Here is a 14,073-nt window from a genome sequence, read left to right as displayed (position 1 = left end):
CATTACTGGCTCGTAAGGAGATCCACCTCATACAAATTACTAACAATATGAACAAAGCCAACAAGTTATTACCCAGTTAATGAATGAGGGTGATAAGCCTGCAACAACTCCCGGGGAGAATTTTGGGTTATTATTTAAGGAACTGCAATTGGGATTAATTTCCTTGTTTTAGGATGCCTGCAATATAAATCTAACAGGCCCAAGCAGAGACCTAGACAGGCACCAAATGTTAAGGATAATGAATATGTATATATGGTGCCCACTCCAGAAACGTGCCAGGGTCCAAAATACTATCTTTATAATACCCTTCCTCCACCCCGACTGAGGGAAAATTTCCCCACAGATATTTAACCACCTACATTCATAACTATGTGATGAGGTTCATTGTTGCAAACCACCCCATCAAAAGGGGGTGTGTAGCCTATAGGATTAACCTGCTTGCTTGCATGTATATTTCTTTTCATATAGTTTAAGTATTTGGTTTATTGTAATAGGTTTAGAGATTTATATTAAAGTAAGTTCGGCTGTAATGCAAGAAACTTACAGGGCATATCCTGTATATTGAGCTAAGGCAAAGTTAGCATATCCATATCTGGGATCTTTCACCCAGATAGCAAAGTTGGCTTACTATGTTTGGGACCTTTCACTCAGAGAGCAAAGTCAACACACACACACACATCTGAAACATTTCACATAGATATATAGATAACGGTACAATGGCATAGGGGGGTTCCAAGTCTGTACCCTCAAACTTAACAGGGACGCCACAAGGAAAGAACCAAAATAATCGGAAAAACAAAAATAACATATGTGTGAATGATCTAATGTCATTAATAGGTATGTACACGACATCAGTACGTACAAACATACCAGCCTATGGAGTAAGTGTACCCTAACATTTTTGTGGGTGAGAAATGAAGTTTGGGCATCGAAGGAGGGTTCAGGCACCTGTGCCCTATAAAAGAGGTGACCCACCTTGCTAGAGAAAGCCTGTACTTGTTTTTCTTAGAACTTTCTTTCCAAGGGGACTAGGCTAAGCTTGGTTTCCCTAAGCTTTTGTTCTTAGTTTTATTTATTAGGTTTTGATTTTAAGTTTAAGTTAGTTAAGTAAACTCTAAGGTAGCTTTGAGAGCTCTTAGCTCCAGCTTCTTCGAAGCTTTGCACCTCTCACTCAAGCATTGAGGAACCTGAACCTCCAGAGGGGAGGCTGGCCCCATGTCTCTCATCATCAGGTTATCGAGGAAGGGTGTGAGTATATTAATCAAAGCTTTGTAGCCCATAATGCCATATGTATTTTTTGAATAGCAGAAATACAGTTGTAACTTTGTAACTCGGATTATTTTACCTATAATCACTACTTCATTTATCTTAATAAAAAGTCTTCAAGGATATATCTGTCTCAGTGTGAGTTCCCTGCCATCCCCCCGAGGGCCCTTTGAAAATTCTGTGCAGTCTGATTTGGGACAACAACCTTATTATCTTATAATCAGACAGATTGACGAGCCTAAAACCCATACTATTCAAATTATTAACCTCCTAAATAAGGCAACAGGGGTCTGGGGGGTTAGAGCAAGGGGGCTGGGAGTCAGGACTCTTGGGTTCTATCCCAGCTCTAAGAGCAGAGTGGGGGCTGGTGGGTTGGGAAGGAGCTGTGGGGGAGCCAGGACTCCTGGGTTCTATCACGGGCTCCCTGACTGAAACGTAGGCCCACCCTCTCTGTGCCTCAATTTACCCACCTGTAAAACAATCCAGCTGATGATTGTTTCTCTTTGCACAGGGCCCACTCTTACATGACACTGCCTGAAAGCTGTGTTGATATCTGTGGTCTTGATTCTCATACCCTCCACTGGGAGGGGTGGGAGCTGCGGAGGGCTGTCAGCTGAGGGTGCTTCTGGCCACATCCTGGTGCCGCCTCTGCTCACGTGCTTACCGGCAGCCCGTGACTCATGTGGCCACAAGGAGTTGGGCCCCAGGAGCCCACATCATCTTGCCCGCGTCTGCGGCCCATTCCAGGACCCACGAATGGCTGGGGGCTTTGATGTAGACTGCAAGGCCCCTTTTGAAATGGGAAGGAAACGGCCACGCCCTGACAGGTCCCCTCCGCTCCGCCCCAGAGGCAGCTGCATCTCACTCATCCCTGGATGGGGAATGGCGTTTGGCTGTTGGATTAAGATAGGAGCCGGTGCCCCTAGAAAGGAAAGGCCCCATTCTCCACCCCCCTGACTCAGTCAGTGCCCTGCCCTGGGGCCAGATTAACCCCTGCCAGCATCTCAGAAGGACCCAGCCATCTCTTCCCCCATGTTCCCCTGGCATTTAAAATGTCAATGCCCTGACCCAAGGACAAAAGACATGAGAAGGGGGGAAACAGAGCCACTGGCACAGGGAGAGGGGGAATGGGGTACACAGAGCCCATGGCATGGGGTGAGGGGAAATGGGGGCACACTGAACCCCAGATGTGCAGGCTGCACAGAGCCTCTGGAATGGGAGAGGGGAATCGGGGGCACACGGAGCCCCTGGCATGGGCTGGAGCCTTTTTGACCTGGCTGGAGAGCCTCAAAGCCACCCCCAGACTGGGCTCATACTCCCTGGTGCTGATCCACCCCTGAGGGATCTCTCTTTCTCATACCCATGGCCATCACTTCCAGAGCATGTCCAGCCGAGCAATTCTCACCAAACTGGACTGTTACACAGAGCTGTGAATGGCCCACCTTTAGGATGCCACCCTAGTAGCAAACACGCTTTCCCACTGCTGTCCGGCCGTGACTAGGGGTCCCGGGTTAGGAGAGGAAGGCTATTGACCTTTTCTGGACTTGGTGCTCTGTGTGATTTCTGGTAAATGCAAAGTAAAGGCTGGAAGCCAGTGACCCTGAAAGAGTTTTACTTCCAGTTTCCTACTGGCTCTTTTTCTCCATCATACAAAGCAAACCCACCTATCAAAGTCCCGGGAAGGTGGGAGGGTGCTAGCCCACCCACAACTGAAGTCTCCGACACCAGCTCATGGGGAGAAACCACTAACAAAGCCCAAGTTCAACTAAAGTCAAGGAAAAACAAAGGATCAAACAGGAACAGGGGGTTACAGGGCCATCCCTAGGGGGGTACAAGGCCCGGGACAAGCCCCCTCCACCCAGGCCCTGTCCCTGCCCCTTCCCCTCCCTGCTCCAACCCTTACTCTCAACCTTCACCCCTGCTCCACCCCCACCCCACCTCTTCCCGCTCTACCCCACTCCACCCCTTCCCGCAAGTCCCCTCCTCCGAGTGATGCGGATGAGGAGGCAGACCCGACCCCTGCTGCCAGTGCCAGGCCACCCACACACACACACACACAAACACACTAATCCTCTGCGTTACCCTGGGCCCCACATGGCCCCCCAAAGCACGGGGCCCAGGGTGGTTGCCCCAAACCATCCTATGGACAGGATGGCTCGGACTGGTGCCGATGTCTAGGTCTCTGGCAGCCACTGAGGGGGTAGACCTCTTTGCGGAGCTCGTGCTGCACAATCCCCAACGAGGTGTAGGGGCCGCGGGGTCCCCCGCAGTGCACCGGAGGCTGGTCCTGGCAGGAAGCACCAGGATCGGAGATTTCCTGCAGTACGAGCGGAGCGGGAGGGACTGGATGGATCCCCTGGCTCTTAGTTGTTTCATGGGGCTTTCCAGCCCTCATAACTCCTGGCGTCTACTCCCGGAGGTGAGGGCAAGCTTACCGCCCGCCTCTGTGGCTTTTCTTGAGTAGGTTCCATGAGAGGGTGCTCCCAGCCCACCCCTCACCCCTGCCCACTTGACCTTGTTATCGGGCCCCTGCCCCTCCTACCCACTCCCTCTGACAACTTGAGAAGGCTACATAATGCAGCTGGTTCGTTTCTGCAGCCGGTTCGTTTCTGAATCACATGAAGGAAACCTCTGTACACGCCTGTGCTCCACACGTTTCATTTGCTCACCGTCATGTCCCACCCCAATACCCAGAGGTGGCACCTTGTGCCATCTATTGAGGGTGAGGAAGCCCAGTGAGCCAGCCTTCGTTCCACCTGGGTTCTGTGGCTCGCCAGGAATATCAGCTGATGGCTCCATGAAGAAACTTGCACATTTCACACCGATCCCAGGCACTTGCCCTTTTGTGGCACGAGGGAGACTCTGGTGCTTGTTTACCTCGACTGCACCAGGTTGCAGACCCCTCGGATGGAGGAAAAAAGAGCTGCCGGGCATACCGGAGCCCTTGCAGGAGGCAGAGGAAGGCGTGTGCCAACACACTTCATGCACCTTAAAGGAGTCTCTGCAGGGCCTGGAGGTGGAAGACTTGGACTTGCATGCAGAGGCAGACCAGGCCCTGTCCTTCCTCCTCTGGGCGAGACTGAGAACCCCCACAGAGACCCAGTGCAGTCCTGGCCAGAAAAACCCCAGAGCTACCTTCTGGAGCTGGGCCGGGAAATCCAGGGCCAGGCTCAGGGTGTATAGCCAGTGTCAGAGCATGGACGGGACTAGCTGGTTGAGCACCAGTGCTTACCCCACAGGAAGAGGCACTGGACCAGTCCAGTCCACAGCCACTCAGCCACCCTGCCCTCTAAATCCTGCCTGTTCTCTGATGGAGGGGGATGGGTGGAGGAAAGGTGAATGCTCAGACAGAGTAGCAGACCCATGCTCTACTGGATGGCCTGAAGCACGGGTGGGAGGGAGCTCCGTTGCTCCCCATCCCCGACCACCAGGTCAGAGCTCTCGACTCAGTTGACCCAGGAGGAGGAGGCTGCTGAGTACATAGCCAGTCAGGCCTCCACCTGCACCAGGGTGCCTGGTCCTGAACCACGAGAAGCACTTTGGTGGCATATGCTGACAGGACCACCCAAAACTCCAGCTCCCGGAGCACCAACCCTATCAACCTCCACCAGAGGAGAAGGAGGAAGGGCTCAATGGCTAGAGTGTGCAGCTGGCCTGACAGCTGATCAGTTCAGTCAGGGTCAAGTTGAGCCTCAACAAACACTCCACAGAGGCGCACAGCACCTGCAGGAAACCCACAAACAGTGGCTCAAATGCAAACGCCCGCAGAGTGCCCAGGAGATACCCATAGTCCACCCTGTCGAACGCCTTCTAGTGCTCAGGGAGAGGAGGGCAAATGACAGACCGTCCCTACACAAGAGTTCAAGGAGGTTGAAGGGTTAATGTCTAGCTATTCCACCTGGAAGCAGGCGGGGCACACCCTGACTGTTTCCTAGGAGCAATGCACACATTGCTCTATCCAAGGACAAGGGCTAGATATGAACCCTGAGAACTTGATTGTTTGGACAGCAACTGTGGGAGGTTTTTTTAGCCTGGGCTCAAGGCCTAAAAACCAGAATTGTAGTAAATAAAGAATGGTAACTAAGCATATAAATCAACGTCATACATTCCTTTGTGTAGCAGTGTGTAATGCTTAAAAAAAAAAATATAATAAAAGGAGAAGGTAAAAGGCAGGGGGGGCAAAACAGCCCATCTCCGCTGACCAGCCTGTTTGCTTGCATAAAGCTGTGTTCTGTCTCATCACTGAACCGCAACAGGAGGTCCCCAAGCCAACCAGTGTGGAAGAGAAGAGAGCTGTAACCAAAACCAGTCTGGGGTAACTCCCTGAGTAATGGGGGGAATGATGAGAAGAACAACTTAAGAAAACAAGCACTGGACAAGCACTCATCAAATGGCGATTGATTACAGCATGACGGTGCGAAACTCACTGACCCCCAATGAAGGAAAATTACTATGAAGCAGGGTGCTTTGCCATGGGACTTTGGGTTCGCCTTACCACAACTTCAGCGCATTGGATCGCGACCGACAGAACCCAGCTTCCCCACTCGTGACCAATCTAACAGGCCATTAGATTGGTCTGAGCTACAGACTGGTAACTATAACATTGACTGGTGGGACAGTGCGTGTGTATCTGAGTGTGCGTGTGTGTTTCTGTGAGCATACGCTAGCTGATTTCATAGAATCACAGAATATCAGGGTTGGAAGGGACCTCAGGAGGCCGTCAAAATCCAACCCCCTCCTCAAAGCAGGATCAATCCCCAATTTTTGCCCCAGATCCCTAAATGGCCCCCTCAAGGGTTGAACTCACAACCCTGGGTTTAGCAGGCCAATGCTCAAACCATTGAGCTATCCCTCCCCCCAAAAATTTACTATTCTATTCTCCATAAACACGGCGTACTGCCTTATCCCCTCAAAAAGATCCTGTGTGCTTCTTATAAGCATAACACATCCCCTAAAGTGCGGGGCCCCCAAAGTGTGGGGACCGGGGCGGTTGCCAATAATAACAGCCAAATGGCTTTCACTATGACCGTGTAGGCTATGCTGAGCAGTGAGATGGGACACCAATTCTAAAGGTTGTGATGCAGAGGTCCCCCTCAAAGGTTTGGGGGAGGGAGGCACAGGAGGGGGTGGCTATGGCGTCCGAGCTGAGCCTCCAGGTCACCATGTCACCAGTCGCTGGGGTATCCATTCTCCAGGCCATTGACTGGGGTCCCAAGTTCCGTCACTGGTCCCTGTAACAACAACTTCCCTCTCCCCATTATCTCATTAAACCAGTAAAACACAGGGAAACTGAGTCCCACCACTTCTGCATGCACACCTTTGAAAAACCCAGAAAATCCCCCACTTTGTCACAGCAGGAATCGGGCTGCCTGCAACTGGATTCTCCTTAATTAAGTTTCTCTCTGTTTCTCTTCTTTTAGGGAGGATCAGAGACCAAACAGCCCCTCTCTGGTGAGGGACCCCGTCGCACCGGCCATGCCCAGATCTGCTGCTTCATCCCTCTCCTCCTTCTCCTGGGAGATAGGGGAAGGGGGGAGACTCTCCATCTCCAGGAAGGGTGCGGATCGGTGGTCTGCACAGCCACTGGGCGGGCAGGGGGCTCAGGTGGGAGAGGTGTGAGGTCAGGATATGCCTTTTTCTAGAGTGGAAGAGGGAGGAGAGAGGGGCCTCAGAAGAGGGGGGGTGGTGGGGGTGGGGCCTCAGGGAAGGGGGCGGAGCACCCCCAAAGAAAACTAGAAGTCAGCGCCTGTCACTGTATTTATATGGCACAAAGCAAAGCCAGGTGACCAGAGACCTCTTTAGAAGCTGGGACTCACACTAGCTTCTGGCACAGACAAGGTAAGTGCCATTTAGTTATTGCAAAACTTTTGAAAATGTAGAAGAGGAATCCTGGGGCAAAATCATAATTTCTTCAGGGGAAGGGGGGGGATCCCCCTCCAGGATCTGACCCCACTTCTCCAGCTGGTGCCCAGGTAGGGTAAAGGAACTGCAGCACTCACTCAGCTGCCCTGGGGTGTCTCTCTGTGTGGAAGCCCCTCAGCCCTCCACTAACCCCCTGATACCCTCCTTGACCCCCATTCTACCCCAAGTGTCCCTCCCCCATTTCTTCCCCCACTCCTTCTTGCCCCCCAGCTCCCCTCACTCTGCCCAATGAATAATTCCTTCCTAACCCCCAGATCCAAGCACAATGCCTGGGGGCAGGGAAAAGGTATGGACACTGTTACCACTCACGAAAGAGATCTTCGAGTTATTTTGGATAGTTCTCTGAAAAAAGAGTGGCCGTCAAAAAGGTGAACAGAATGCCAGGAATAATTAAGAAAGGGACAGATAATAGGACAGAAAATGCAGTATTGTCTCTATATAAATCCATGGTACGCCCACATCTTGAATATTGCTTTCAGATATGGTCATCCCATCTCAAAAAAGATTGGAAAAGCTTCAGAAAAGGGTAACAAAAACTATTAGAGGTATGGAACGGCTTCCATATGAGCAGAGATTAATAAGACTGGGACATTTGAGCTTGGAAAAGAGACGTCTAAGGGGAGATATGATTCAGGTCGATAAAATCATGACTGGTGTAGAGAAAGTAGACAAGGAAGTGTTGTTTACTACTTCTCATAACACAAGAACTAGGGGTCACCAAATGAAATTAACAGGCAGCAGGTTTAAAAGAAACAAAAGGAAGTATTTCTTCACACAACACACAGTCAATCTGTGGAATTCCTTGCCAGAGGATATTGTGAAGGCCAAGACTATAACAGGGTTCAAAAAAGAACTAGATAAATTCATGGAGGATAGGTCCATCAATGGTTATTAGCCAGAATCGGCAGGGATGGTGTCCCTAGGCTGTCTTTGCCAAAAGCTGGGAATAACCAAAAGGGGATGGATCACCTGATGATTCCCTGTTCTGTTCATTCCCTCTGAGGCACCTGGCATTGGCCACGATCGGCAGACAGGACACTGGGCTAGATGGACCTTTGGTCTGACACAGTATGGCCGTTCTTATGGACACACAGTGTAGGGGGTGAGAGGGCCTTGTTTCCTGCTCCAGAATCCTGGCTCACAAATAGGGGGGCAGAGATGGGGACTTAGGGCACCCCCAGATCCTGGAACAAACATAGGTAGGGGGCTCAGGTCATCCACAGATTTTGGCATGGCCAGAGCAGGGGAGGGAGGGGCTCAGACGCCCTCCGTGCCTAAACCCTGCCACTCGCCCTGCCCCCTTGTCTCCCTTCCCGATGTCCCGCCCCTCCCCACACCCTGTCCTGAGAGCAGAGAGGGGCAGGAGGCAACACACATCCCCGGAGACGACCCAGCACCCACAGGTTTCAGAGTAGCAGCCGTGTTAGTCTGTATTCACAAAAAGAAAAGGAGGACTTGTGGCACCTTAGAGACTAACCAATTTTTTGAGCATAAGCTTTCGTGAGCTACATCCGATGAAGTGAGCTGTAGCTCACGAAAGCTCATGCTCAAATAAATTGGTTAGTGTCTAAGGTGCCACAAGTCCTCCTTTTCTTCCAGCACCCACCAACGCTGGCTCCCCAGCAAGTTCTCAGCTTTCAGTAGAACCCAAGAGTCCTGGCTCCCATTCCCTGTGACTGGGGTCTCAGGGGGGGCCACCCTGGATCTCTATATCCCCTCTCTAGCCTGCCCGACCCCACTCCAGATTTACAATTGGATCACTGATGTCAGGATCTGGCCGTTCCCCCCAGCCAGTTCCCCCTCACTCTCCCTTCTCCCCCTGATCCTCCTGGATTCGTTGGGGGGGGATTTTGCTGTAGGTGGGGGTCCCTCTTTCTTCCTGCCCCGCCTCCCAATTGATGAACCCAGAGAGCTCAGGAGAGCTCAGCTCCCTGCACTCTGATCCAGCTGACATCTGCATCAGGGCGGCCCCTAGAAATGATGCCGTTCCAGCCCAGCTGCCGTGATCCCCACACGGAAGCCCTGTGCTTTGCTGCAGACAGGTACCCATGGGGCATGTGGGTTGCGATCTTCTCTCTCTCTCTCTCTCTTCTCTCTCGCTCTTCCTGCAGGAGGGAATGGGGCTGTGCATATTTCAGCAAGGTCACCCTACTTCCTGTAGCTCCCGTGGGGGATTCAGTTCCCGGCCCAATGAGGGGAGATTCATCTTGGGGGTGGGGTGGGCACAGGTGCATATCTGCGCAGCTGTCTATTACATGGAATGAGAACTATTCACCCATGTGTCTCAGGTCCCCTACTACAGACAACTAAACCAACTGCCCCCTACTGGTCAGACTCAGAACTGCCAGGTTGTATGTGTCCTAGTCCCTGTACTGCTCACATCCAGCAGCAACTCTCCTTCAGAATCAGCAGGCAATGGGGTAGGCAGGCTATAGCATAGGTTGTTGGAGAGCTCTTCTCTCAGATTCAGAGAGGGTCGTAGCAGCTTGCAGGCTTCTGGGATGCTGCTAGGATGTGTTGTGCCTGTGGAACTGCCTGCCACTAGATTGTCGTTAATGAATCCTCTCTCTGTTTTTCTCCCTCCAGGGAGGCTCAGAGTCCGAAAGCCGCTCCCAGGTGTGGGGCACCATTGCACCAGCCATGGCAAGATCTGGTACCTTCATCCCTCTGCTGCTGCTCTTCCTTCTCCCTGGAGTCTCCCCCGACTGCTACACGGGCACAGCTGAGGAGTGCGATGAGCCCATGGACTTCGTGCCCGCGCACAGCTTGGTGGGGGAGGGCATCGACGTGACCACGCTGGAGTGGACGGGGGCCAATCTGGTGGACACCAGCCTGTGGCGTCGCCCAAATGGCACCTGCACCCTGTGCGAGAACCGGCTGCAGGGGAGACAGCACCAGAGGCTGCCGCTGGCCGTGGTGGACTGGAGGGTCCAAATCTTGTGCAACCGGGACCTCAGCAGCTCAGTGGAAGAGTCAGCTGCAGCAGTGGGCCGGGTACTGGCGTTGGATGTGAACAATGACTGGATGTCAGAGCTGGAGCTGCTAGACGAGTCCCATGGCCTGGCCTTGGGGGGGTCCAAATCCCAGCTCACCAGCTACGCTTACCAGAAGGAGCTGCAGGACAAGTACATGTTCGTGCGCCAAGAGATACCCTGCGTGTATTACAGGTGAGAATCCCCCACCCCGCCCTGCTCCCTGCAGCCCAGCGCCCCCTACTGCTGCAGTGGGGTAATGGGGTAGCACTGACTGCAAGAGGAGAGCGTCTCCCACTGCCCCCCAGCTGCCAGGGAAGCCACGGAGTGAGCACTGGGGAAGTGGGGCCAGTTTGTTCAGGGGGAAGATGCAGGGGGTCTCTGGTTGGTTCCTAACTCGTCTCTCTTTCCCCTCTGGGCAGGTTGAGGCTCACTCAACACCCCCCATTGGCACCCCAGTTCTCCCAGGCCCTGAGCAGCCTCCCATCTAGCTACGACTCAGCGATATACCGACGCTTCCTGGCCACGTACGGCACCCACTACGTGAGGCAGGCGGACCTCGGGGGGTACATGCGGCGCCTGGTAGCCATCCAGACCTGCCAGGCAGTGCTGGATGGGCTGACAGCTGCTGACATCAAGGCGCGCCTTGATTCACAGTTCTTGCAAGACCTGGGCCTGAGTCAGACCAGCAAGCAGAGCAGCCCGGGCGAGGGGAGCTCCCAGGTGCCCTACATGGAGAAGCGCATCCAGGTGAAGGGTGGCCACAGCTACTCCAAGCAGCTCCTCTCCACCAAGCAAGACGCCAACTCCTTCTCCACCTGGATGGAGAGCCTCAAAGCCAGCCCCGACCTGGTCTCCTACTCTCTGATGCCCATCCACACCCTGGTGAGACCGGGCGACCGCCGACGGGAGGTGCTGAGGCAGGCAATAAAGGAGTACGTGGCTGAGCGGGGGCACAAGAAGAGTTGCCCTCGTAGCTGCCCACAAGGGGGCGAGGCCGACATCTCGGACCCCTGCAAATGCTACTGCTCTGGCAACCCCCTCACCAACTCCATGTGCTGTTCACTTAAGCGGGGCACGGCCCGGCTGAAGGTCCATGTGCTGCAGGGCACAGACCTGTGGGGAGACACCACGTCCGCCACCGATGCCTATGTCAGGGTCCTCTTCCAAGGACAGATCATGGAGACGGGCCACATTCGTAACAATAACAACCCCATATGGTCAAAAGACCTGGACTTTGGGCCAGTGATGCTGCCAGTGAAGCCCGAATTGAAAATCGAGGTGTGGGACAAGGACCTATGGAGGGACGAATACCTGGGTGACTGCAACACTTACCTTGAGGTCGGCAAGAGCGAGACGCTCACCTGCAGCCTTGTATACGGCCACTTGGAGTTTTCCTACACGCTGGAGTGTGGGCCCAACCTGGGGGGCAACAACTGCCATGAGTACGTGCCTGTGAGAGGCTGAAGGGAGAGAACCCAGGAGTCCTGGCTCCCAGCCCCCCCTGCTCTAACCCACTAAACCCCACTCCCTTTCCCAAGCGTTACCAAGTCTCACAAGAAAACAAAGTGGTTACACCTTTCCAAGCTCACCCAGCCCATCTCGGAGAGAGCTCAGGGGTGTCTTTTGACAAATCCCTTTGTTATTTTTCGTAGTTCTAGTGTTGATGCTTCCAACCGGAAGTTGCACATTGAAACCATGAAACTAATAAATGTGTGTGTATCCTTGCATTATTTTGTTTTTATTAATAAAGGTTCTCCTCGCGCTCGCCAGACACCCATGGGCTCTGTTGCCTCCCTATGGCACATGCCTGTGTTGAAGTATATCCAGGAGAAGGACAAGAAATTGGCACATAGTATGTATTGAACGGGCAGGTCAGAAAGTTCCCAAATTTGGGGCTGTTTTGTCCCTTGAACGGGCCTGGGGGCGTCTCAAATTCTGATGGGCGTCGACATTGGCACCAGTCGATCACCGAATCCGCTCTGCCACCCCTTTTTCAACTGGAACAGTGTGTTGAATCCCCTAGTATAAAGATGCCCTAAAACAAGCCCCTCCCCCCAAAACAACAGCCTCCCCCTCAGCCCCCGACTCTGAAAGAATTAAAGCAACTTTTGAAAAAAGCAAGCCCAGTTCTGCCGGGTACAACCTGCCTCCGCCCCCTCCCCGGTGCCTCCTCTCGGGAACACCCTCCCCTGCTCTCAGGGCCCCCATTCCCTCTCCCCCCATTCCAGGGGCTCTGTTTATCATGCATATTAGAGGCCCTGTTTGTCCCCTCCCATTCACTCCCTTCCTACATGCCAGGAGCTCTCTGCCCCACAATCCCTCCCATGCCCCCTCTTCTCATGTCTTTTTGGCCTATCACAGACCTCAGGGTTAAGAACATGACAGAGGCCAGACTGGGTCTGACCAAAGCTCCATCTAGCCCAGTCTCCTGTCATCTGACAGTGGCCAGTGCCAGGTGCCCCAGAGGGAATGAACAGAACAGGGAATCATCAAGTGATCCATCCCCTGTCGCCCATTCCCAGCTGCTGGCAAACAGAGGCTAGGAACACCATCCCTGCCCATCCTCGCTAATAGCCATTGATGGACCTATCCTCCATGAACTTATCTAGCTCTCTTTTGAACACTGTTATAGTCTTGGCCTTCACAACATCCCCTGGCAAAGAGTTGACATTGAGGGTTCACGGTGTTGACATTTTAAATGCCATATGCACACTGGGCAGAGATGACTGGGCCCTTCTGAGATGCTGGAAGGGATAAATCTGGCCCCAGGGCAGGGGCCTGGCTGGCTTCGGGGGCTGTGGAGAATGGGACATGGGGCCTTTCCCCTCTCGGGGGTGCTGGCTCCAACCCAGCCCCAGGGTGGAGCACTGGCTGACTCATGGGGGTGGGGAATGGGGTCTTTCCCCTCTAGGGGGCATCGGTTCCTATCAACCCAACAACCACACACCATTGCCCACCCGAGGGGTGTGTGAGATGCAGCTATCTCTGGGGTGGAGAAGACGGGACCTGTCAGGGTGTGGCCATTTCCTTCCCATTTCAAAGGGGACCTCGCAGTCCACATCAAAGCCCCAGCCGCAGGTGGGGCTGGGGCTGGGCTGCAGACGCAGGCAGGATGCTGTGGGCTCCTGGGGATCGATTCTTTGTGGCCACATGAGTCACGGGCTGCCAGTAAGTGCATGAGCAGATGCAGCACCAGGATGTGGCCAGAAGCCCCCACAGGAGACCCTCCACAGCCCTCCACAGCTCCCGTCCCTCCCCCACAGTGGAAGGGTAGGAGAATTGAGACCACAGAGGTCAACAGAGCTTTGGGGCAGAGGCACATCAGAGCAGGGCCTGCTGAGCCCTGTGCAAAGAGAAACAATCATCAGCTGGATTGTTTTACAGGTGGAGAAATTGAGGCAGGGAGAGGGTGGGGGTTGCTCAAGGACAGGGAGCTGGGAAGTCCTGGGTTCCAGCCCCATCGCCCTCTGCTCTAATTCACTAGCCCCCACTTCCCTCCCAGAACCAGGAATAGAACCCAGGAGTCCTGACACCCAGCCCCACCCTCCTCTAACCCACTAGACCCCACTCCCCTCCCAGAGCCGAGGAGGGAACTCTAGTGGGTTAAATCTCTGGGGCCTCGTACAGGAGACACAGAAGAAGGAAGAACACTGGGAGTCTTTGCAATGGAAAATAGTCCATGGAGACCTTTACTGTACCAGTAGCCCATACCCCTTTCCCAGCTGGCCCCAGAGCAGGGGGGCTCGCTGGGAACGGGACACAGGGCCTTTCCTCTCTAGGGGGCACCAGACATCCTTCCCCACCACAGCTACCAACTACACAGGCCTCCCCAACACAGTCACCTCTTCTGGCTGGCTTGGGCAGATGGGTGATGGGATTTGGGGCCTTTCCCGTGGAGGGGGTGCTTCTG

At 53.7% G+C, this 14,073-nt stretch overlaps 1 protein-coding gene across 1 annotated transcript; it reads left to right on the top strand.

The window, feature by feature from the left end:
* The first annotated feature begins 9,828 nt into the window (after window positions 1-9,828).
* LOC140913713 (perforin-1) lies at window positions 9,829-11,627 on the top strand. Its single transcript, XM_073350515.2, has 2 exons — window positions 9,829-10,355; window positions 10,583-11,627. The coding sequence occupies exons 1-2, from the start codon at window positions 9,829-9,831 to the stop codon at window positions 11,625-11,627; spliced, it is 1,572 nt and encodes a 523-aa protein (XP_073206616.1).
* Window positions 11,628-14,073: the final 2,446 nt, after the last annotated feature.

Source organism: Lepidochelys kempii, chromosome 6 (genome assembly GCF_965140285.1).
Source record: "Lepidochelys kempii isolate rLepKem1 chromosome 6, rLepKem1.hap1, whole genome shotgun sequence".
Classification (NCBI taxonomy): Eukaryota; Metazoa; Chordata; order Testudines; family Cheloniidae; genus Lepidochelys; species Lepidochelys kempii.
This window is presented reverse-complemented; position numbering and strand designations above follow the sequence as displayed.

What these genes read in the sequence shown, in the direction of transcription:
- LOC140913713 (XM_073350515.2), top strand. Translation starts at nt 9,829, where the DNA reads ATGGCAAGATCTGGTACCTTCATCCCTCTGCTGCTGCTCTTCCTTCTC. An exon ending in ATACCCTGCGTGTATTACAG is followed by an intron (nt 10,356 to 10,582) that starts GTGAGAATCCCC and finishes CCCTCTGGGCAG; the next exon opens with GTTGAGGCTCACTCAACACC.